Source organism: Oncorhynchus tshawytscha, linkage group LG27, assembly GCF_018296145.1.
Source record: "Oncorhynchus tshawytscha isolate Ot180627B linkage group LG27, Otsh_v2.0, whole genome shotgun sequence".
NCBI classification, from domain to species: Eukaryota; Metazoa; Chordata; class Actinopteri; order Salmoniformes; family Salmonidae; genus Oncorhynchus; species Oncorhynchus tshawytscha.
Window position 1 is genome coordinate 15650311 of NC_056455.1, and position 23591 is coordinate 15673901.

At 44.2% G+C, this 23591-nt stretch overlaps 1 protein-coding gene across 1 annotated transcript in view; it reads left to right on the forward strand.

The window, feature by feature from the left end:
• Nucleotides 1–23591, forward strand: part of LOC112234607 (E3 ubiquitin-protein ligase SMURF2) — a 60550-nt gene that overhangs the window by 8726 nt on the left and 28233 nt on the right. Inside the window, exon 2 of the mRNA XM_042307526.1 lies at nt 22753–22791. Coding sequence (XP_042163460.1) covers nt 22753–22791 — 39 coding nt within the window. The remainder of the gene's footprint in view (nt 1–22752; nt 22792–23591) is intronic.

A 23591-nucleotide genomic window follows, 5' to 3' on the forward strand; every position in this document is an offset into this window, starting at 1 on the left:
AGACAAAATGAGAGAAAAAATCCAGAAAATCACATTGTAGGATTGTTTAATGAATTTATTTGCAAATTATGGTGGAAAATAAGTATTTGGTCACCTACAAACAAGCAAGATTTCTGGCTCTCACAGACCTGTAACTTCTTCTTTAAGAGGCTCCTCTGTCCTCCAGTCGTTACATGTATTAATGGCACCTGTTTGAACTTGTTATCAGTATAAAAGACACCTGTCCACAACCTCAAACAGTCATACTCCAAACTCCACTATGGCCAAGACCAAAGAGCTGTCAAAGGACACCAGAAACAAAATTGTAGACCTGCACCAGGCTGGGAAGACTGAATCTGCAATAGGTAAGCAGCTTGGTTTGAAGAAATCAACTGTCGGAGCAATTATTAGGAAATGGAAGACATACAAGACCACTGATAATCTCCCTCGATCTGGGGCTCCACGCAAGATCTCACCCGTGGGGTCAAAATGATCACAAGAACGGTGAGCAAAAATCCCAGAACCACACGGGGGGACCTAGTGAATGACCTGCAGAGAGCTGGGACCAAAGTAACAAAGCCTACCATCAGTAACACACTACGCCGCCAGGGACTCAAATCCTGCAGTGCCAGATGTGTCCCCCTGCTTAAGCCAGTACATGTCCAGGCCCGTCTGAAGTTTTCTAGAGAGCATTTGGATGATCCAGAAGAAGATTGGGAGAATGTCGTATGGTCAGATGAAACCAAAATGTAACTTTTTGGTAAAAACTCAACTCGTCGTGTTTGGAGGACAAAGAATGCTGAGTTGCATCCAAAGAACACCATACCTACTGTAAAGCATGGGGGTGGAAACATCATGCTTTGGGGCTGTTTTTTTGCAAAGGGACCAGGACGACTGATCCGTGTTAAGGAAAGAATGAATAGGGCCATGTATCGTGAGATTTTGAGTGAAAACCTCCTTCCATTAGTAAGGGCATTGAAGATGAAACGTGGCTGGGTCTTTCAGCATGACAATGATCCCAAACACACCGCCCGGGAAACGAAGGAGTGGCTTCGTAAGAAGCATTTCAAGGTCCTGGAGTGGCCTAGCCAGTCTCCAGATCTCAACCCCATAGAAAATCTTTGGAGGGAGTTGAAAGTCCGTGTTGCCCAGCAATAGCCCCAAAACATCACTGCTCTAGGGGAGATCTGCATGGAGGAATGGGCCAAAATACCAGCAACAGTGTGTGAAAACCTTGTGAAGACTTACAGAAAACGTTTGACCTCTGTCATTGCCAACAAAGGGTATATAACAAAGTATTGAGATAAACTTTTGTTATTGACCAAATACATATTTTCCACCATAATTTGCAAATTAATTAATTAAAAATCCTACGGTGTGATTTTCATTTTGTCTGTCATAGTTGAGGTGTACCTATGATGAAAATTACAGGCCTCATCTTTTTAAGTGGGAGAACTTGCACAATTGGTGGCTGACTAAATACTTTTTTGCGCCACTGTATGTTGTTCTGCCACTGAACAAGGCAGTTAACCCACTGTTCCTAGGCCATCATTGAAAATAAGAATTTGTTCTCAACTGACTTGCCTAGTTAAATAAAGGTAAAATAAAAAATAAATATGAATACACAGTGTAACAGGCCATGTACAGTAGCAGTCTTCAGTACAGGGCAGAGGGGCCTGTAGCATGGCCAAGTGCCTTAAGTCAGACACTCAGCCCTCCTCATCTCTGTTGTTTAGTCTGACCTTGCCAAACCAGACCTTCCTCCCACTAACACAGGAGCAAAGGTACACATGACCCCATCATTCTCCATCACTTAGGCTATGCTCCATCACCCAGGGTTCCACTTTGCTGGGAATCCCTGGGTACTGTACTCTTGAACGGTTTTACTAAGTTGATTTTGTGATCGGTTTTAGTTGTTTGTGATTCTTGTTTTCTTTTTCTGTGGTTCGGGGGGTAATGGTTCGCTCAGGTGAGTCTTACTAGATTAGAGGTCGGCCGAATTATGAATTGTCAACGCCGATACCGATTATTGGAGGACCAAAAATAGCTGATACTGATTAATCGGACATTTTTTATATATATATTTCTCATAAATTACAATTACAACAGTACTAAATAAACAATGGACACTTTTATTTTAACTTAATATAATACATAAATTAAAATCAATTTAGTCTCAAATAAATAATGAAACATGCTCAATAATGCAAAAACACAGTGTTGGAGAAGAAAGTAAAAGTGCAATATGTGCCATGTAAAAAAAGCTAACATTTAAGTTCCTTGCTCAGTACATGAGAACATATGAAAGCTGGTGGTTCAATATTCCCAGTTCTTCAATATTCCCAGTTAAGAAGTTTTAGGTTGTAGTTATAGGAATTATGACGTGTCGACTATTTCTCTCTATACATTTGTATTTCATATACCTTTGACTATTGGATGTTCTTATAGGCACTTTAGTATTGCCGGCCTAATCTCAGGAGTTGATAGGCTTAAAGTCATAAACAGAGCTGTGCCTCAAGCATTGCTAAGAGCTGCTGTTTGAATGAATTCTTACGAGCCTGCTGCTGCCTACCACCGCTCATTTGGGCTGCTCTATCAATCATCAAATCATATACTTAATTATAATATAATAAACACGCAGAAATACGAGCCTTTGGTCATTAATATGGTCAAATCCGGAAACTATAATTTTGAAAACAAAACGTTTATTCTTTCAGTGAAATACAGAACCGTTCCGTATTTTAGCGAACGGGTGGCAACCCTAAGTCTAAATATTGCTGTTACATTGCACAACCTTCAACAATTTCCCTAGTTAATATTGCCTGCTAACATGAATTTCTTTTAACTACAAATGCAGGTTTAAAAATAGATATACTTGTGTATTGATTTTAAGAAAGGCATTGATGCTTATGGTTAGGGACATTACTGCAACTATTGTGCTTTTTTCGCAAATGTGCTTTTGTTAAATCATCACCCGTTTGGTGAAGTTGAAGTAGGCTGTGATTCGAGGATGTCACGCCCTGGCCATAGAGAGGCTTTTTATTCTCTATTTTGGTTAGGCCAGGGTGTGACTAGGGTGGGCATTCTATGTCCTTTTTTCTATGTTTTGTATTTCTATGTCTTGGCCTGGTATGGTTCTCAATCAGGGACAGCTGTCTATTGTTGTCTCTGATTGAGAACCATACTTAGGTACCCTTTTCCCCCACCTGTTTTGTGGGAAGTTAACTTTGTAGTTGTTCAGGGCACATAGCCCAAAACTTCACGGTTGTTTTTATGTTCTTCATTTTGTAGGCGTCATTTTTAAATAAAGTTAAAATGTACTTACCATGCTGCACCTTGGTCCAGTCCTTCAGCCAGCTGTGACAGATGATAAATTAACAGGCACTGCTTTGATTATATTCAATGCAGAACAAGCTAGATAAACTAGTAATATCATAAACCATGTGTAGTTAACTAGTGATTGTGAAGATTGATAGTTTTTTTTATAAGATAAGTTTAATGCTAGCTAGCAACTTACCATGGCTCCTTACAGCCACAAGGTACTTTTGATGCTTTGCTCACATAACAGGCGGTCAGCCTGCCATGCAGTCTCCTTGTGGATTGCAATCTAATCAGCCATAATTGGCGTCCAAAAAGGCCGATTACCGATTGTTATGAAAACTTGAAATCGTCCCTAATTAAATTGGTCGACCTCTACACTAGATATCCAGACTTGTTTCCAGGAAAAGGTGGTGGGGTACCTAGAATGTTCCTGGGCTCTGCTGTAAACCTGGATTGATGTGATTAACCCATACCTCTCTAACCTTGAGCAGATAGGGGTCTCTAAGTCACCAGTGTTATGGGATGCTTGGTGTGAAAACCGCAAGGGGCTCACAGCTGACACAAAGCATCTGTCTGTGCCCAGCCTGCCGTTGAGCCCTTGGTCTTCTGAGGAGATAGATCGCGAGATGTTTATATTCACACCAGATCACATTTCTAATGGCATTTCCACTAAAGTTGAGCAAAGAGGATGACTGTTTAAAAATGTCTATTTCTGAAGACTGTCATGTCCGGTAGTTGGCTAGTTAGAAAGTCACAACATTATGCCCCTTCTCCTTTTTTAAATAGAATTACACTTAATTCAGCAAGTATTTCTTGCTGTTTGACTGTCTTAAGGACAGCTATGTGTCCTTCTTTTAAAATGGCTGCATATACGGTCTCGTTGAGAGGACCCCGTTAACGCTGTTATTACAGGGACTACTCTCAACATGATTGCACAGCCTTCAACTCATTCCATAGTCCTAGATTATTGGGACTCTCCAGAATGAGTTCTGTAACCTTATCCTTGTAGAAAGAAGAGGGACTCTCAGTGTCAGATTTTGGGCTTTTTAACTCGGTGCCTTGTTTGCGAGATTGACCCAGTTATTGTGTAACTGTCTGCTTAATAAGTTGTGGCTTGCTAGGTGGAAAATCATTATGAAAGTACCTTCCCTATCCAGGACCGCTCCATTAAAGCAATCGCTACAATGGCCCGATGATTCATTGTGGTTTAGCTGTATCAGAGGCCGCAGACACTCCAGCCAGTCAAGTCTAGAGTATGAGGTCAAGGTTTCAATGTGCATTATCATTCAGATGGGATGTGTAATTACAGCCCTGGTCTGACTCATCAGGGGAGGGGCTACAGGTGACTAAAGTGTAATGCACTAGGCTACATCTTACGGCCCAAAAGGTTCAAGGAGCTTTTAAATGTGGCTGTCATATAAGTGGCCATAACCCTTCTCTAAGCAAGAGTAAGAAATAAGATCTCAAAGTTTTGGCCGTGCCTCCTTATTAACCACGTCTCCCTGCACACTAATCAGAGCTGCCCAGACTTAGAATGATCTCATTATAGTAGCATGGCACAACTCTGCCCACGTCCCTCAATTGCTAAAGCTCGGACAAACATGACACAATGGTGCTAAAGCTGGGACAGACATGACACAATGGTGCGTAGACACGTGTTACACACTTCAAAAAACCCAGTAAAAACTGTTTATGGTAGACACCTGCACATTATTTTTTATTTATTTTTTATTTCACCTTTATTTAACCAGGTAGGCTAGTTGAGAACAAGTTCTCATTTACAACTGCGACCTGGCCAAGATAAAGCATAGCAGTGTGAGCAGACAACACAGAGTTACACATGGAATAAACAGTTAATAAGTCAATAACACAGTAGAAAACAAAGGGGGAGTCTATATACAATGTGTGCAAAAGGCATGAGGAGGTAGACGAATAGTTACAATTTTGCAGATTAACACTGGAGTGATAAATGATCATGTACAGGTAGAGATATTGGTGTGCAAAAGAGCAGAAAAGTAAATAAATAAAAACAGTATGGGGATGAGGTAGGTGAAAATGGGTGGGCTATTTACCAATAGACTATGTACAGCTGCAGCGATCGGTTAGCTGCTCAGATAGCTGATGTTTGAAGTTGGTGAGGGAGATAAAAGTCTCCAACTTCAGCGATTTTTGCAATTCGTTCCAGTCACAGGCAGCAGAGTACTGGAACGAAAGGCGGCCAAATGAGGTGTTGGCTTTAGGGATGATCAGTGAGATGCACCTGCTGGAGCGCGTGCTACGGATGGGTGTTGCCATCGTGACCAGTGAACTGAGATAAGGCGGAGCTTTACCTAGCATGGACTTGTAGATGACCTGGAGCCAGTGGGTCTGGCGACGAATATGTAGCGAGGGCCAGCCGACTAGAGCATACAAGTCGCAGTGGTGGGTGGTATAAGGTGCTTTAGTGACAAAACGGATGGCACTGTGGTATACTGCATCCAGTTTGCTGAGTAGAGTGTTGGAAGCCATTTTGTAGATGACATCGCCGAAGTCGAGGATTGGTAGGATAGTCAGTTTTACTAGGGTAAGCTTGGCGGCGTGAGTGAAGGAGGCTTTGTTGCGGAATAGAAAGCCGACTCTTGATTTGATTTTTGATGGGAGATGTTTGATATGAGTCTGGAAGGAGAGTTTGCAGTCTAGCCAGACACCTAGGTACTTATAGATGTCCACATATTCAAGGTCGGAACCATCCAGGGTGGTGATGCTAGTCGGGCATGCGGGTGCAGGCAGCGATCGGTTGAAAAGCATGCATTTGGTTTTACTAGCGTTTAAGAGCAGTTGGAGGCCACGGAAGGAGTGTTGTATGGCATTGAAGCTTGTTTGGAGGTTAGATAGCACAGTGTCCAATGACGGGCCGAAAGTATATAGAATGGTGTCGTCTGCGTAGAGGTGGATCAGGGAATCGCCCGCAGCAAGAGCAACATCATTGATATACACAGAGAAAAGAGTCGGCCCGAGAATTGAACCCTGTGGCACCCCCATAGAGACTGCCAGAGGACCGGACAGCATGCCCTCCGATTTGACACACTGAACTCTGTCAGCAAAGTAATTGGTGAACCAGGCAAGGCAGTCATCCGAAAACCGAGGCTACTGAGTCTGCCGATGAGAATATGGTGATTGACAGAGTCGAAAGCCTTGGCAAGGTCGATGAAGACGGCTGCACAGTACTGTCTTTTATCGATGGCGGTTATGATATCGTTTAGTACCTTGAGTGTGGCTGAGGTGCACCCGTGACCGGCTCGGAAGCCAGATTGCACAGCGGAGAAGGTACAGTGGGATTCGAGATGGTCAGTGACCTGTTTGTTGACTTGGCTTTCGAAGACCTTAGATAGGCAGGGCAGGATGGATATAGGTCTGTAACAGTTTGGGTCCAGGGTGTCTCCCCCTTTGAAGAGGGGGATGACTGCGGCAGCTTTCAATCCTTGGGGATCTCAGACGATATGAAAGAGAGGTTGAACAGGCTGGTAATAGGGGTTGCGACAATGGCGGCGGATAGTTTCAGAATTAGGGGGTCCAGATTGTCAAGCCCAGCTGATTTGTACGGGTCCAGGTTTTGCAGCTCTTTCAGAACATCTGCTATCTGGATTTGGGTAAAGGAGAACCTGGAGAGGCTTGGGCGAGGAGCTGCCGGGGGAGGAGCTGTTGGCCAAGGTTGGAGTAGCCAGGCGGAAGGCATGGCCAGCCGTTGAGAAATGCTTATTGAAGTTTTCGATAATCATGGATTTATCGGTGGTGACCGTGTTACCTAGCCTCAGTGCAGTGGGCAGCTGGGAGGAGGTGCTCTTGTTCTCCATGGACTTCACAGTGTCCCAGAACTTTTTGGAGTTGGAGCTACAGGATGCAAACTTCTGCCTGAAGAAGCTGGCCTTAGCTTTCCTGACTGACTGCGTGTATTGGTTCCGGACTTCCCTGAACAGTTGCATATCACGGGGACTATTCGATGCTATTGCAGTCCGCCACAGGATGTTTTTGTGCTGGTCGAGCGCAGTCAGGTCTGGGGTGAACCAAGGACTGTATCTGTTCTTAGTTCTGCATTTTTTGAACGGAGCATGCTTATCTAAAATGGTGAGGAAGTTACTTTTAAAGAATGACCAGGCATCCTCAACTGACGGGATGAGGTCAATGTCCTTCCAGGATACCCGGGCCAGGTCGATTAGAAAGGCCTGCTCACAGAAGTGTTTTAGGGAGCGTTTGACCGTGATGAGGGGTGGTCGTTTGACTGCGGCTCCGTAGCGGATACAGGCAATGAGGCAGTGATCGCTGAGATCCTGGTTGAAGACAGCGGAGGTGTATTTGGAGGGCCAGTTGGTCAGGATGACGTCTATGAGGGTGCCCTTGTTTACAGAGTTAGGGTTGTACCTGGTGGGTTCCTTGATGATTTGTGTGAGATTGAGGGCATCTAGCTTAGATTGTAGGACTGGCGGGGTGTTAAGCATATCCCAGTTTAGGTCACCTAACAGAACAAACTCTGAGGCTAGATGGGGGCGATCAATTCACAAATGGTGTCCAGGGCACAGCTGGGAGCTGAGGGGGTCGGTAGCAGGCGGCAACAGTGAGAGACTTATTTCTGGAGAGAGTAATTTTCAAAATTAGTAGTTCGAACTGTTTGGGTATGGACCTGGAAAGTATGACATTACTTTGCAGGCTATCTCTGCAGTAGACTGCAACTCCTCCCCCTTTGGCAGATCTATCTTGACGGAAGATGTTATAGTTGGGTATGGAAATCTCTGAATTTTTGGTGGCCTTCCTGAGCCAGGATTCAGACACAGCAAGGACATCAGGGTTAGCAGAGTGTGCTAGAGCAGTGAGTAAAACAAACTTAGGGAGGAGGCTTCTGATGTTGACATGCATGAAACCAAGGCTTTTACGATCACAGAAGTCAACAAATGAGGGTGCCTGGGGACATGCAGGGCCTGGGTTTACCTCCACATCACCCGCGGAACAGAGGAGTAGTAGTATGAGGGTGCGGCTAAAGGCTATCAAAACTGGTCGCCTAGAGCGTTGGGGACAGAGAATAAGAGGAGCAGGTTTCTGGGCATGGTAGAATATATTCAGGGCATAATGCGCAGACAGGGGTATGGTGGGGTGCGGGTACAGCGGAGGTAAGCCCAGGCACTGGGTGATGATGAGAGAGGTTGTATCTCTGGACATGCTGGTTGTAATGGGTGAGGTCACCGCATGTGTGGGAGGTGGGACAAAGGAGGTATCAGGGGTATGAAGAGTAGAACTAGGGGCTCCATTGTGAACTAAAACAATGATAACTAACCTGAGCAACAGTATATAAGGCATATTGACATTTGAGAGAGACATACAGCGAGGCATACAGTAATCACAGGTGTTGAATTGGGAAAGCTAGCTAAAACAGTAGGTGAGACAACAGCTAATCAGCTAGCATAACAACAGCAGGTAAAATGGCGTTGACTAGGCAACGGGGCCGACAGATAAAACATAAACAAGCAGAATGGAGTACCGTGATTAATGGACAGTCCAGCGTGCATCAGCTATGTAGCCAAGAGATCAGTGTCCAGGGGGCAGCGGTGGATGGGGCAGGGGAGCTGGACTGGCGAGTGTTATCCAGGTTGAAAAAAAAGATAACAATGACTAAATAGTTTGTAGCTAGTTAGCTGGTTGGCTTCTGGAGGTTCTTGAGTGTGTTCTAAAAATTAAAAATAATAGCGATTCCGTGTCACATTGGGTGAGGCAGGTTTCCGGAAAGGTATAAACAGATTAAAAATCAAAAAGAGATAGAAAGTGAGTATGGGTCCGGTGCGTGTTTGGGACGCGGCGATTCAGACGGTTAGCAGGCCTGTGCTAACAAGCTAACAGTTCGTAGGCCCGGGCTAAACAAGCTAGCAGTTAGCAGGCCTGTGCTAACAAGCTAACAGTTCATAGGCCCGGGCTAAACAAGGTAGCAGTTAGCGGACCGGGGCTAGACAAATTAGCAGTTAGCAGGCCGAGTTAGCCAGCAGGGAGATAGCGAGGGCAAGAGAGTTGGCCTTTGGGGGACGTCGCGATGGGGTGAGTCTGTTTATTCCTCTTCATGCGGTGACATCGATAGACCGGTCGTGGGCCCGGGTATTGTAGCCCAGGAGTATGCTACGGTGGTCGTACAGGTGCGCTGGCCGGGCTAGCTTCACGCTAAGTGGGTGGAAGCGCTAGCCAGGAGTAATCATCCGGGGTTGCGGTTTAGCTAGATAGCTAGATTATGCCATTCACTTATGGTTTTTAATCATGGAGCTCAATGTCTGTCAGCTGCACATACAGTGAGCTCCAGAAGTATTGGGACAGTGACATTTTTTGTTGTTTTGGCTCTGTACTCCCAACACTTTGGATTTGAAATTATATAATGACTATGAGGTTAAAGTGCAGACTGTCAGCTTTAATTTGAGAGAGTTTTCATCCATAGCGAGTGAACCATTTAGAGATTACAGCACTTTTTGTACATTTTAAGGGACTGAAAGTATTGGGACAAATTCACTTATGTATATTAAAGTAGTAAAAACTTAAGTATTTGGTCCCATATTCATAGCACACAATGACTACATCAAGTTTATGACTCTACAGATTTGTTGGAGACATTTGCTGTTTGGTTTGGTTGTGTTTCAGATTATTTTGTGCCTACTATAAATATATGGTAAATAATGTATTGTGCCATTTTGGAGTCACTTTCTAAACTTACATTAATATGGATGATACAATGATTACTAGGGATGCGCCGATATTTTTAGCCAATACCGACATCCAATATTTTCCTTGCCAAAAAACCCGATACCGATAACCAATATTTTACATTTTAGCGGCCTTTAAGCATTCTAGTATAGTTAACACACACAGACACAGCGGTCTAAGGCACTGCATCTCAGTGCAAGAGGCGTCACTACAGTCCCTGGTTCGAATCCAGGCTGTATCACACCCAGCCGTGATTGGGAGTCTCAATTGACGCAGCATCGTCCAGGTTTGGCCAGGGTAGGCCGTCATTGTAAATAAGAATTTGTTCTTAACTGACTTGCCTAGTTAAAGGTTACACACACCACACCACACCACACTGACCAAAAAGTTATTTTCTTTGCATTTACATATGTCCCCATTACCAGAAAAACATAATCAAAACCTATTTCTTTCACTCACATGCTCTGTTGTTTCGTTGTTCATTTGTTCAGTCTTTTCATTCTCAACCAGGATTTCATCATACCTGTCAAGCAGTGAAGTTTCAGCTCTGTCTGTCTGTGGCCTCTCTTCCTCGGTGGCACTGTCACTGTGTCCGTTTCCATCTTGTCCAGCTGTCTGTCCGTGTGTCCTCTTCCTCGGTGGCACTGTCACTGTGTCAGTTTCCATCTTGTCCAGCTGTCTGTCCGTGTGTCCTCTTCCTCGGTGGCACTGTCACTGTGTCAGTTTCCATCTTGTCCAGCTGTCTGTCCGTGTGTCCTCTTCCTCGGTGGCACTGTCACTGTGTCCGTTTCCATCTTGTCCAGCTGTCTGTCCGTGTGTCCTCTTCCTCGGTGGCACTGTCACTGTGTCCGTTTCCATCTTGTCCAGCTGTCTGTCCGTGTGTCCTCTTCCTCGGTACGCACTGTCACTGTGTCAGTTTCCATCTTGTCCAGCTGTCTGTCCGTGTGTCCTCTTCCTCGGTGCCCACGGTCACTGTGTCCATTTCCATCTTGTCCAGCTGTCTGTCCGTGGCCTCTCTTCCTCGGTGCCCACGGTCACTGTGTCCATTTCCATCTTGTCCAGCTGTCTGTCCGTGGCCTCTCTTCCTCGGTGCCCACTGTCACTGTGTCCGTTTCCATCTTGTCCAGCTGTCTGTCCGTGGCCTCTCTTCCTCGGTGCCCACTGTCACTGTGTCCGTTTCCATCTTGTCCAGCTGTGTATGTAACATTGAATGTAAACCCTCTTCTGCGTAGCGCTGTATTTTATACGTATGCACGTCAGGTTTTGCACATTGGCATTAAACTAGACATCGGGCCGATGTTGGCATTTTTAGCTAATATCGCCCGATTCCGATATGCTCACTGATATATTGTGCATCCCTAATGATTACTGATAATCCGGAATGAATCGTGAGTAATGATGAGTGAGAACGTTAGACGCACAAATATCAAACCCCCCAAAAATAACTACCCTCCCCAGTTATTGTAATGCTGAGAGGTTAACATGACTTAGGGGTATGATATTTGTGCGTCTAACTTTCTCACTCATCACTATTCATGATATGTTCAGGATTATCCATAGTCATGGTAGCATCCACTTATTTTCAATACAAGTGACTCCAAAATGACACAATACATTATTTAGCATTCATCTCTATTGGTGACAAAATAATTTGAACCTCAACCAAAACAAACCGCAAATGCATCCGAGTCCCAAGCTTTATGTAGGCATTGTGTGCTATGAATATGAGACCAAATACTTATCTTTTTACTATTTTAATACACGTGAATACTTTTGGTCCCCTAAAATGTGGGGTCTGTGTACAAAAAGTTATGTCATTTCTCAACAGTTCACCCAATATGGATGAAAATACCCTCAAATTAAAGCTGACAGTCTGCACCTCAGTCATTGTATCATTTCAAATCCAAAGTGCTGGAGTACAGAGCCAAAACAACAAAGAATGCGTCACTATCCCAATACTTTTGTAGTTCACTGTACATAATGTTGACAATCAAGGATGACTGGGTCTCCCAAGAATGTTGATACACATGTTGTGTGACAAGCCTACATGTTGTGTGTGTGGACTACATTGTCTCTTTTACTTTGAAAACATGTAATTATGCCCAAATCATTGGTGGTACATAGGGCCTGGGTTACCCTCTTGTGTCTTCACCTATAGGCTTTCAAGGTTAAGGGATGGAGCACATTCATTGTATTACATTGCTGTTCAGGTGAAAAGAAGAATCAGAGTCTACTCGAGGCAGTGTGATGGTTGGCATGGCCCAAATCGTGGCTTGCTCATGATGTAACCCTCCTCTCAAACAGAGTTGTGAAATCATTTTATGAAACAAACTCACAGGGAGGAAAATGAAGGGAGCAGTAGTATTTCTCTGCTCCAGGCTATGGCGGACCTCCATGTCTGTTAAACAGGTTAGTAATATCCCTCTCTCCTCTGTAGCTCTACCCCGGCCTCTCCTCCATGAGTCTACATCAGAAAGTGCAGAGGAGCCAAAGAGCTTTAGAGAGCCATGCAGCCACTCTAAACTGCCCAGTCCCAGCCAACAGTGGTGCAAGCTGGCAGAAGCTGAGTGCTCACTGTTTTGACTCCTCACTAAGCATCAGTGCTGTGGAAGACTTTACTCGACTGGATGACTTCCTCTCAGGCACATTGTATCACACAGTGGAAAAAACACATGTAGGCCTACTTACGCAGGGGTACCAAAAATACAGCAAAAAACACAGGGATGTGTTCCTTCTTTTTGGTTCTCAAAATAGTTGATGTGGACTCCTTATGCAATTACACAAGGCCTCATGGAGAAAAGGGTGATGTAAGATGGATGACATGTTCTCACACCAAGAATGTCGTCAGCCCTTTTGTTTGCATGGTCAGACAGGTTTAGCAGTGAAAGGTTGCTTTACCAACTCTGTGTGACTTGTCTCTCCCGAGTGGCACTGCGGTCTAAGGCACTGCATCTCAGTGCAGTCCCTGGTTCGAATCCAGGCGGTATTACATCCGGCCGTGATTGAGAGTCCCATAGGGCGGCGCACAATTAGCCCAGCGTCATCTAGGTTTGGCCGGGGTAGGCCGTCATTGTAAATAAGAATTTGTGCTTATCTGACTTGCCTAGTTAAATAAAGGTGAAATATATTTTTTTTAAATATCACTTCCCTCATTGTCTTCATCAGGAGAATGGTTCAGTTTGGCAACAATGAATGCCACCTTCCCTCCGGTAGACATTCTCTACAGTCCAACCAGACGTCATGTCCCCTGACTGTACAGGTTCTTAGTTTGAGCTCATCAGAACATGTACAGATCTGTCGTCACTTTTCAACACTGGTGTGTTAAATATGATAATGAGAGGTTTCTTGGAGCACATCTCAGATGGTTGACGTTTATGTTTTTTTAGATCTTTTTGTATGTGGAACATTTTGAGTCCTCTGTAATTCCAACATGCCTGTTCATTTTACATTGACAGTGTGTGACAGATGTGCCTGATGTCAGCTCCACTGTCCATCAGTGTGTAATAGTAGTCCTGGGGATCCAATTCAGCTGTATTTATTTTGTGGTCATAATGTACATCACAGCAGGTTTTCTCCCACCTTCCTCCATTCCCTAGTTGTTGGAGGGCTCTAAGCTGACCTTTTTTATAAAGAGCACGTGTGAAAAATGTAGGCACACGCAAATAAATTTAGAAGCACAATGACAAATATTTGAGATATTAAAGCTAGAACCCTTAATTTATCTAGGCGCACTGGTGCGCCTAAATAAAACAATTCTGGTTTGCACAGCAAAATATTTAAGTGCATATGCGAGTGAAATGATCGCACTGTAGAACCATGTGTTAAGAAGACTTCTTCTCCACTTCTAGAGTGTGGGAGATGAAGCATGTCTTTGAATGCTCCTATGATTTTGAGCCTAGTGAAAATCTTTTTTCTTAAAAGCCTGCTCTCTGTTTTCCTTATGATCTGAAGTGACAGGTGAGATGATGAGATCTTGGTGGTGTTTTTTGCCCCACATCTAATTTTAAAGCTTTTCCTAGCAGCCTCTTCCCTGATCACTCAGCTCCTACCTAGACTCTTAATATCAGCATTTATTTGCCCAGCTGAAGTCTTCAGATTAGATTAGCATATTTATATAAGTGGATTTCCTAAAATGTAAAAATTGCCTTAGATGGATATTTATATTTTCTACCAGTCTATTGGCCCAACCACATTTCCACACTTGCGCTCTGAAGAGTTGGGTTTGATGAATTTCTACTCTGCACTCCCCCACTAACCCCCACCCTGCCCAACTAGGCTACATTCAGGTCTACAGTTAAGTGGTGTGGCAAGGTCTTTAAAAAACAACCCACTTTAGTCTGGAGCAGAGTTGAGTGCACACATAAAGAGAAGAGTCCTGCCCAGCGGCAAACCTACTGAACTGTCCCACTAAGCAGGGCTTTTTGGAGCGTGTGGCACGGTCATGTTAGCACAGCCAGCCATGGCAGACATACCATGACACACAACACATAGGCCATATAAATGATCTAGTCTACAACTACCCTATAGAATGTCCATGAGGACCTTATTGTACTGTCTTGATTCTCTTTGAACCCTTTTGTGTGTGTGTGTGTGTGTGTGTGTGTCATGCTGTCCTGTCACTGTTCCTCTGTGGAGAGGCAATGGAAGCCCCAGCCCAGTTAAGACTCACATTATCTTGGAATGAGAGCCTAGACAGGCCCGGATTTGAGAACCCACCAGCGCCTAATGGGCTGGCTGGAAGCAGAGGGATATTCGCCCTCAAGAGTGGGGAAACCAGGAGATGGATCAGGCTGCAGGAGGAAGCGAATTGGTGATTACAGATTAGGACCTGGTCCACCTCCAACACTTGTTGATCCGAACTCTCTCCCTCTCCTTCCTTCTTTCTTCTCTCCTTTTTTAAGGCACAGTGAAAGGAGGAGTGGTTGGGGGGAAAGGAAGCCTTTTGTTTACAGAAGAACAATGCTGCGAATGAGAGCGCTCAGTCCTGGAGTCAAAACAGGGCTAGAGACAGGCTGGCAGGCAGGCTTTCCAGGGAGATGTCAGACTGTCTGGTGGATTGGGTCAGAGCACTGGACTAGGGGAACCAGGTGGAGGGGAAGGGTGGTGCAGGGGTTAGCAGCAGCAGCAGCACTATTGTTTTGGGTCACACAATTATGATTTCATACTGAAAGAGGTTGATTTTGACATGTCCCTCTTTTTCTTTTGTTAAATTCCAGACCTGATTTTGACTTTGGACAGGCTGGTAATGGTGTTTTTTTATAAGGCAGTTCTCTTTTCCCACACCCCCACTTCCTCCTCCTCCACAGGCACTCCAGTGTGATGGTTAACCACAGAGCTGTACACCAGGGTAGCACTGTGAATCCCCCTTTTTCCCCACAGCATCCATTTCCCATGTTCCATCCCACTGGGTTATAATTCGAGTGGTAGAGTTTGAGTGTGTGTTTGAGAGAGAGAGAGCAGGAGATGTGTGGGATCCAGCTGAAGTGCCTCCATTTTGTTTTGGCTAGTGATTGTTTGCTCATTCAGTGTGTCATGTGACCTCTCCCTCCCCAGGTGGCATGAGTGGTGGGGGTGCATTGAGTCCCCGGACACTGGGTCTCTTTGTGTCCAGCCCGGGGAGCGACTCACCCACTTCTCTTTCTCCATAGGTGGAACTTTAACTTTACCCCCAAGGTCTTTGCCTGCCTCTAACCTATCTGTTCATTGATTTTGACCGAGAAGACCAGGAAGTTGTGGTGTTTGCTGACCCCCCTCCCCACCCCCTTTGTGGAAGCTACCTAGTTTGGTCTGTGACTTGGAAACCTATGATGTGACTAATAACCCACTGACTGACTGTCAGACACAAGGAGGATACACAACTCCTCTGCTTCCCATGCTGGAATGCCGGGTTATGTTCCAGTTTAGTCATTAGATATGTTCCACTTGTTTGTTCCTGTCAGTGCCAATGACTCAGGGCTTGTAGGAGGACATTAAGTGATACCACTTCTTTAACAGGATATTAAGAGATGAGGCTTCATGGGTCGTAAGAGGGAAGTGTGTGTGGGTGGGTTTCTGAATGTATGTCCAGCTGCAGCTTCAAATTCCTCTCCAGCTGTTTGGTTGTGGGCCATTTAGATAAGAATGTGGAGTAAATGTAGAATATGTTAGCCTAAAAGGCTTTTGTCATTTATCAGAGTTGCATGTGATGCCAGTTCCCTATGAAGGCTGTGTGGACAGCCTGGTGATGGAGGGAAGGAGCACGTGGCGTGGTTATCATTAGCATTCAAGCTGTGATATACAGCAGCTATTACTCACTTTGTCACCCCCACAGATACCTTAGTTGACTGATGTTGCAGTGCCGCGCCTGGTACAAGGCTGACACGATTGAATAACTGTACACTACAAGTCTACTCTGTCCACCCTGTCATATCCACACTCAATTCATTCCACTGCTATACAACAATTAGGAATGCCTCTGAGCCCACCTCTATTATAGTGTTTTTGTTTGTGTGTGGTATTCTTCTCCATTACTGTATTCATAGTTTTAAATGTCAACACTCATTAGCCTACTCCTCTCCTGTTGTGAGCAGCTCAATTGTGCCGTCTTTCCTCCCTGTCAGTCACACTCCAGTCGTTGGGTCTTTGAGCTGGCGGCAGCGCGACCAGAATGAGAAACACAGACACACAGAGAGACCCTTCTCTCAGCCTTGACTCGATACCGCCGTCGCTATGGTGACTGAGGATTTAAGATGCGCCGAGATGCAGAGGGTTACGTGATGTTTTTCCGGAGTGCTTAGTAGGGGCAGACAGGGTGAGAAATTTTGGGAAAATTAGTTTTGCACCAGGGGTGGGTTTTGGACTGGGCTGATATTTTTGATATTTCATGCTAGAAGGGAAACTGCTTTTGCCAAATGACCGTCAAAAGTAGAAAAGTTTTTCTAACCTTAACCTAATTCTCCTAACCTGCTATGTTAATACTCCTAACCTGCTGCGTAAGTTCTCTTAACCTTCTGTGTAAGTTCTCCTAACCTGTTACGAAAAATATGACAAAAGCTGTATCCCATCTCGTCAAAACCCTTCCACATGGGTAATAAGGTGGAATTGATTAGAATTGTCACTTTTTTTGTACCATTTTTGACTCCAGCTAGCTCCCTCCCAATCAAACCCTTATTCACTTTGGCAAGTACATTACTCGGTTGTGCAAAAAAATCACAACTCCTTGAGAACAGTATTTTGTTAAAAGTGGACACGGGAAAGAAATTATGTGATTCTAACTAACCAAAATAATGTTTTTTACATTTCTACCTATTTTTCCCAGGATTGTGAGTGTAGCACTTTTTGTGTCTGTGTGTGCAAGTGCCCATGATGTTGCATTCTCTGTATGTATATGTGTGTCAAATCAAATTTAATTGGTCACATACACATATTTAGCCGATGTAATTGCTGATGTAGCGAAATGCTTGAAATGTGTGTGTGTGTGTGTGTGTGGCCATGTTTATGTGCCTGGATGGAGAGAGCTATATATTTGTCAGTGTGTGAGTATGAGAAAGTGCGCCCGGCGTGACCAATAAAAATAGGTTTACGATGCCGCCCTGTAGGTGCAAGCTGGCCGGTTTCCTTTTCTTAGGGAAGGCTCCTGTCATCAGGACAGACTTCCTATAAACCCATACATTTAAAGAATTCTGTGTGCTGGCAGGAAATGGGGACAATCATTTAACTGTATGTCATTAAACAAAGATATCGTGATAGAAAGTAGATTAAATGGGGGTGTTCCGTTGGTTGGATCATATGGCTAACATATTTCTGTCAGCAATATGGTGTTTGCTATGTTTCTTCAGTGGCTTATGGACCGTTTAATGCAATATTCTGTGTTGGTGAGATGGGATGTGTAACCATTATTTTTCTCCAGGATGTTTCTCTGACTGTCCCCCCACAGTTCTCTTCCTTGCTCAACATTCTGATACTTTATCAGTTCTTTCTATTTAGAAACTACTTGTGAATACACTATCTCACCAAAAGTATGTGGACACCTCTTCAAATTAGTGGATTCTGCTGTTTCAGCTACACCGTTGCTGGCAGGTGTACAAAATCAAGCACACAGCCATGCAATCTCCATAGACAAACATTGGCAGTAGAATGGCCCGTACTGAAGAGCTCAGTGACTTTCAGTTCATCAAATTTCTGCCCTTCTAGAGCTTCCCCGGTCAACTGTAAGGGCTGTTATTGTGAAGTGGAAACATATAGGAGCGTCAACGGCTCAGCCGCGAAGTGGTAGGCCACACAAGCTCACAGAACGGGACCGCCGAATGCTGAAGCGCAGAGCATGTAAAAATCGTCTGTCCTTAGTTGCAACACTCACTACATAGTTCCAAACTGCCTCTGGAAGCAACATCAGCACAAGAATTGTTCGTCTGGAGCTTCATGAAATGGGTTTCTATGGCTGTGCAGCCGCACACAAGCCTAAGATCACCATGCACAATGCCAAGTGCCGGCTGGAGTGGTGAAAAAATTGCCGCCGTTGGACTCTGGAGCAGTGGAAATGCTTTCTCTGGAGTGATGAATCACATTTCACCATCTGGGAGTCCAACGAATGAATCTGGGTTTGGTGAATGCCAGGAGAAAGTTACCTGCCACAATGCATAGTGCCAACTGTAAAATTTGATGGAGGAGGAATAATGGTTTGAGGCTGTTTTTCATGGTTCGTGCTAGGCCCCTTAGTTCCAGTGTAGGGAAATTAACGCTACACCATACCATGAAACTAGACGATTCTATGCTTCCAACTTTGTGGCAACAGTTTGGGGAATGCCCTTTCCTGTTTCAGCATGACAATGCCCCTGTGAACAAAGCGAGGTCCATACAGAAATGGTTTGTCGAGATCGGTGTGGAAGAACTTGACTGGCCTGATCAGAACCCTGACCTCAACCCCATCGAACACTTTTGGGATGAATTGGAACGCCGACTGCGAGCCAGGCCTAATCGCCCAACAGGCCTAATTGTCCAACCTCACTAATGCTCTTGTGGCTGAATGGAAGCAAGACCCCGCAGCCATGTTCCACCAACTAGTGGAAAGCCTTCCCAGAAGAGTGGAAGCTGTTAGAGCAGCAAAGGTGGGACCAACTCCATATTAATGCCCATGATTTTGGAATGATATGTTCGACGAACACGTGTCCACATACTCTTGGTCATGTAGTGTATGTAACACCATGAGAAGTATTAAACAACCATCACCGGGGAAACATTTAAGAGCGTGGCTGTTTGACATTCAGATTTACACACATGTACATCATTATAGTTTTACAGCCGGTCTTCACTCTCTAGTTTACTACGTGACCAGTCAAACTATTTGCTCAATGCCTGCATAACATTGACCTACCTATCCTACCACGTATATTGGTGGTTAGGCTATATATTGACTGAAAAAGAAGCAGTTGGCCCATGGTGTCTGAGTTTACATCTGTTTTATTTTTTTGGACTGATTTCGTATTCTCAGTTTAATTTTTCAAGGTTTCTGTTTTGGCCTGGGTTTTTTTCAGGTTTTCACTCTCAAAATCAAAAACATTTTTAAAAAGAAAAACAACTAAATTGGATGTTCTAAGTCCACAACAATGCTTAAACCACATCAGGAGACCACTTGAGGTCTGTTACATTTTTTATAAATGTAGATTTTGGGGTGTAGCACATAGCAAGAGGCTATTATTTAGTGTTATTTTTGTAGTGTATGTGATGGTAGAATTAGCAAAACATTTTTTTTTTCACCTTTATTTAACCAGGTAGGCCAGTTGAGAACAAGTTGTCATTTACAACTGCGACCTGGCTAAGATAAAGCAAAGCAGTGCCACACAAACAACAACACGGAGTTACACATGGAATAAATACCCACTAGATTGATGCAAATAATCCATTTAAGCATAGGTTACTTTGTAGTTAACATTTTATTGAGAAGGTTTTTTGGAAAGCCTTTCCATCTACCAGAAGACTTTTCATTAGCATCATCGCTAACGACTACACAAAGTGGTAGACGCACTCACTGCGCATACACAGATGGGGAATTCTCATTAACTCTTCAGAAAGTTGCAGGAAATACACATCACTGATGTATTCTGTTCATGTCTTATGTATGATAAGCTTGCTTAAATTAATACATTTTCAATACATTTAGTTGATTCCCTACTAAGTTCAATAAAACAATTTATATGGTTAAATTCTGTTTTAATGTCCATTGCCGTTCTCCACCTGGCAGATTTTACAGAGCCCTAGTAATGAGAACTCCTCTCATGTTCTGATGGTTGGCTTACATTGGATGATGATTGCTGCCCGGTGCTCCATTCATGTGCTGCAGTCTATCTCAGCATTGGCTTCTCTGCTGCCATTGTCTGGTTATCTCTGTAATTTCAGTGGTTTTGTCTTGGGTCTGCTGTGCTCGGCTGTAATTCGGCCTGTTCTATATTTTACATGTATAAGTGTTATGTTGTTTTCCTGCTGAATTGATGGCTAGGTGTAATGTATGCTTACAGAAGGCCCGTTGGTTTTCATGTCCCGGTCAGAGGGACATTACTGCAAGTTCTGGTGTTCCGTGATGTGTCATTTCTCTACCACAGTCAGACAGGCCTATTGTGTCACCGGCCTCCTCTCTCTTCCCTCTTCCTCTCTGCCAGTTTACATTTGGCTACATGAGACTCACCATTGCCCTTTCTCACTGGGACTCCCTGTAACGTTTGAACTGTTCATGTCCATCTCCTGTAGCTTTGCTCTGCTGCAGCTGTGAAAATACAGAAAATTACCAGCTTTGAGAGTCCATTTCTTTTGATTAAATCATCTTCTTTTGAGAAACGTGTAGCTAGTTGTCAGGACCCAGCGTATGTCGTTCTGCCCGTATTTGGTTGTAAAAGAAGCCAGACCTGAATAGTGATATCACAGAGTGCTGTTACCTGATTCTTACAACTCCTCACCCGCTCACAGCACCTCACACCCCGACATTCTCTCTCTCTCTCACACCTCTCTGCCTGTAAATAATTAATTAGATCACTGGAGCTAGAGCGGGTGTGCAGAGCGAGGTGTTGTGGAACCTTTCAGGGGCCTGTGGTGTGTGTGATGACTGGCATACAGTGTGTGTGTGAGACTGACTGAGAGAGATGCATACCAGATGTTTGAGTAATGAGGTGGGTTTCACTGGAACGGAACACATTCCCAGGGATGTTTGCTGGAAGAAATTCTTCCTCGTCTGTCGAGCATGTTCTCCATTCCCATCCCCCAAGAGGGTTTAGATTCGGTTAAGACCTATTTGTCTCCCTCCTCTCCATCTTAATGGTGTAATTTTCATTAAACCTAGAAACCCTTTGTGTGTGCTGAATGTATCAGTAAACACCATGTGTAGATGTTTGTGTTTCACACTGCGGTCTGTGATTTGTGTGTTTAATTCGGTCCATGGAACTCTTAAATGGTGTTCTGTTCCCTCTCATACGTTGTTTCAGCTCAGACCTAAAATTGATTTAGGAGTCAGGTTATGTTTCACATGCAGTGTAAGCACTGTGGTTCTCCCTGTGTTTAGCTGTGGTTGGGTGGGGAGGGGCAGATGAATAGCGGTGGTTGTAGATTCAATGGCTTAGGCTGCTGTCTGCCCCTATGGGCCTGCCTTTGTTTATTTGTGTTAGCAAAGTAAAGTCTGGACACACCTGCATGTGAGTGGATCTCGGTAGAGAGAAGACACACAAATGGCCTCGGGGCCCGACAGACATGAGACAGATTTCATCTCTCAAAGATCTGAAATCGACTCACATGGCAGCTATGGACGGCTGTCGCACCGCAGCTGGCATCTATGGGGGTGGTATTGAACGGAGCTGGTAGTGAGCATAGTGGGTGGATTTTGATCAGTGGGATGTGACCGGGATGGCCCAAAAAATACATCGACCAAATACACAAAGGTAATTGAAGTACAATAGAAAGGCCATTCTTGCCTGTGGCTGTGTCTGTACTGAAGCGGACCAGAGGGACTGGGCTTGGGCCGGGGCTGAGTAAGTGACTGAGTGTGTGTCGGTGGCTCCAGACACCCAGGTGGCCGTTCATCCAGGCCTGGTGGAGGGTGTTTAAGTGGCTCTGCCTCATTGCCTCAGCAGCCCCTCCATGGTTCTCACTGGGGATCTGCCCAATCTACTACTCTGCTGCTGCAGGCTGGCTGCTGTGGGGAAGAGTATGCCCCTCCCTTTTAATAGTTCATATTGAATTCATGTGCGAATGCCTTATGATTCAGCATGTCGCCAACAAGTGCCCATATGTACTATCGTCAAGTTACTTTCTTGGTTGAGTTGCTGTTAATCAACTACTATAGCTATAAATCATGTTGATGTGGGTCTATTTTCTGGAGCGGAACATTGGAGTTCCTCATGTCATTGAGTCATCACCTGGTTGTCAGCTTATGATCAGTACACACACTCAAATGTGGAGATATAGGGTCTGGCACAATCCAGTCTGGCTAAAGATATATGTTCATGTGTTTTCTCTATCACCTGAAAGTCACATTACTTGTCTTACATTACACATTATAAAAGAAATGCTCTTGCTGCCTATGTAATGTAGCCAAGGCTATCCATATCCAAGATGGAGCGCTTTTCGATTCAGTTCCCTGAGCAGCAGTGTATCACTTCAGCCCTGCAGAAACCTCTCCCTTGGCAGTGATGTAACCACACGATCACAACAGCCTGTCAGTGTGTAATATGTGTCTATCTGCAACAATTAAAAATAACACCTCATTCTCCTCTTCTCTTTCAGTCCTCTGCGCCAAAAACCTGGTGAAGAAAGATTTCTTTCGTAAGTAACCCAGTGAAAGCTGTGTGTCTGATCCTCGACTCCATGTTAAATGGCTTTATAGTTTCATAGTCAGGGGGCTTGAGGGCTTTGATGTCTGCAGTGTGAGATATGTATCCCCCGTGAGAAATGTGAAATGTGGGTCAGTTTGAGCTGATTAAAGAGGGCCTGCTGCCAGCTGCTAGAGTTCCCTACCATCAGAACGCCATGCTAACACACTTAACCAATCACTACACTACACCATCAACGAGGAAAGGGATAGTAGCCTGTAATGTTACTGCTGATATGTTTGTGGGGAGAAAGATGAGCTCACCACGTCACAATGATGTAGCTTATTATCAATATTAGCCAATAAAACTAGTACTATTTTATTCCCTTTGTTTCGTTCCAATTTCATGCATTGAGTCACACAGGTCTGAAATATCTCTTAAGGATCGGACCCTTTTTTAAATTTTCGCCTAAAATGACATACCCAAATCTAACTACCTGTCGCTCAGGACCTGAAGTAAGGATATGCATATTCTTAAAGGAAACACTTTGAAGTTTGAAGATAGTGTAAATGTGATATTAATGTAGGAGAATATAACACGTTTAATCTGGTACAAGATAATACAAAGGGAAAAAAACATGCATTTTTTATCTTTTTTTCCATCATATTTGAAATGCAAGAGAAAGGTCACAATTAAATGCCATTTCGATTCTGGCCACTAGATGGCAGCAGTGTTTGTGTCCATTTTTAGACTGATCCAATGAACTATTGCATGTCTGTTCAAAATGCTGTATTAAGTCTGCACAAATGTGCC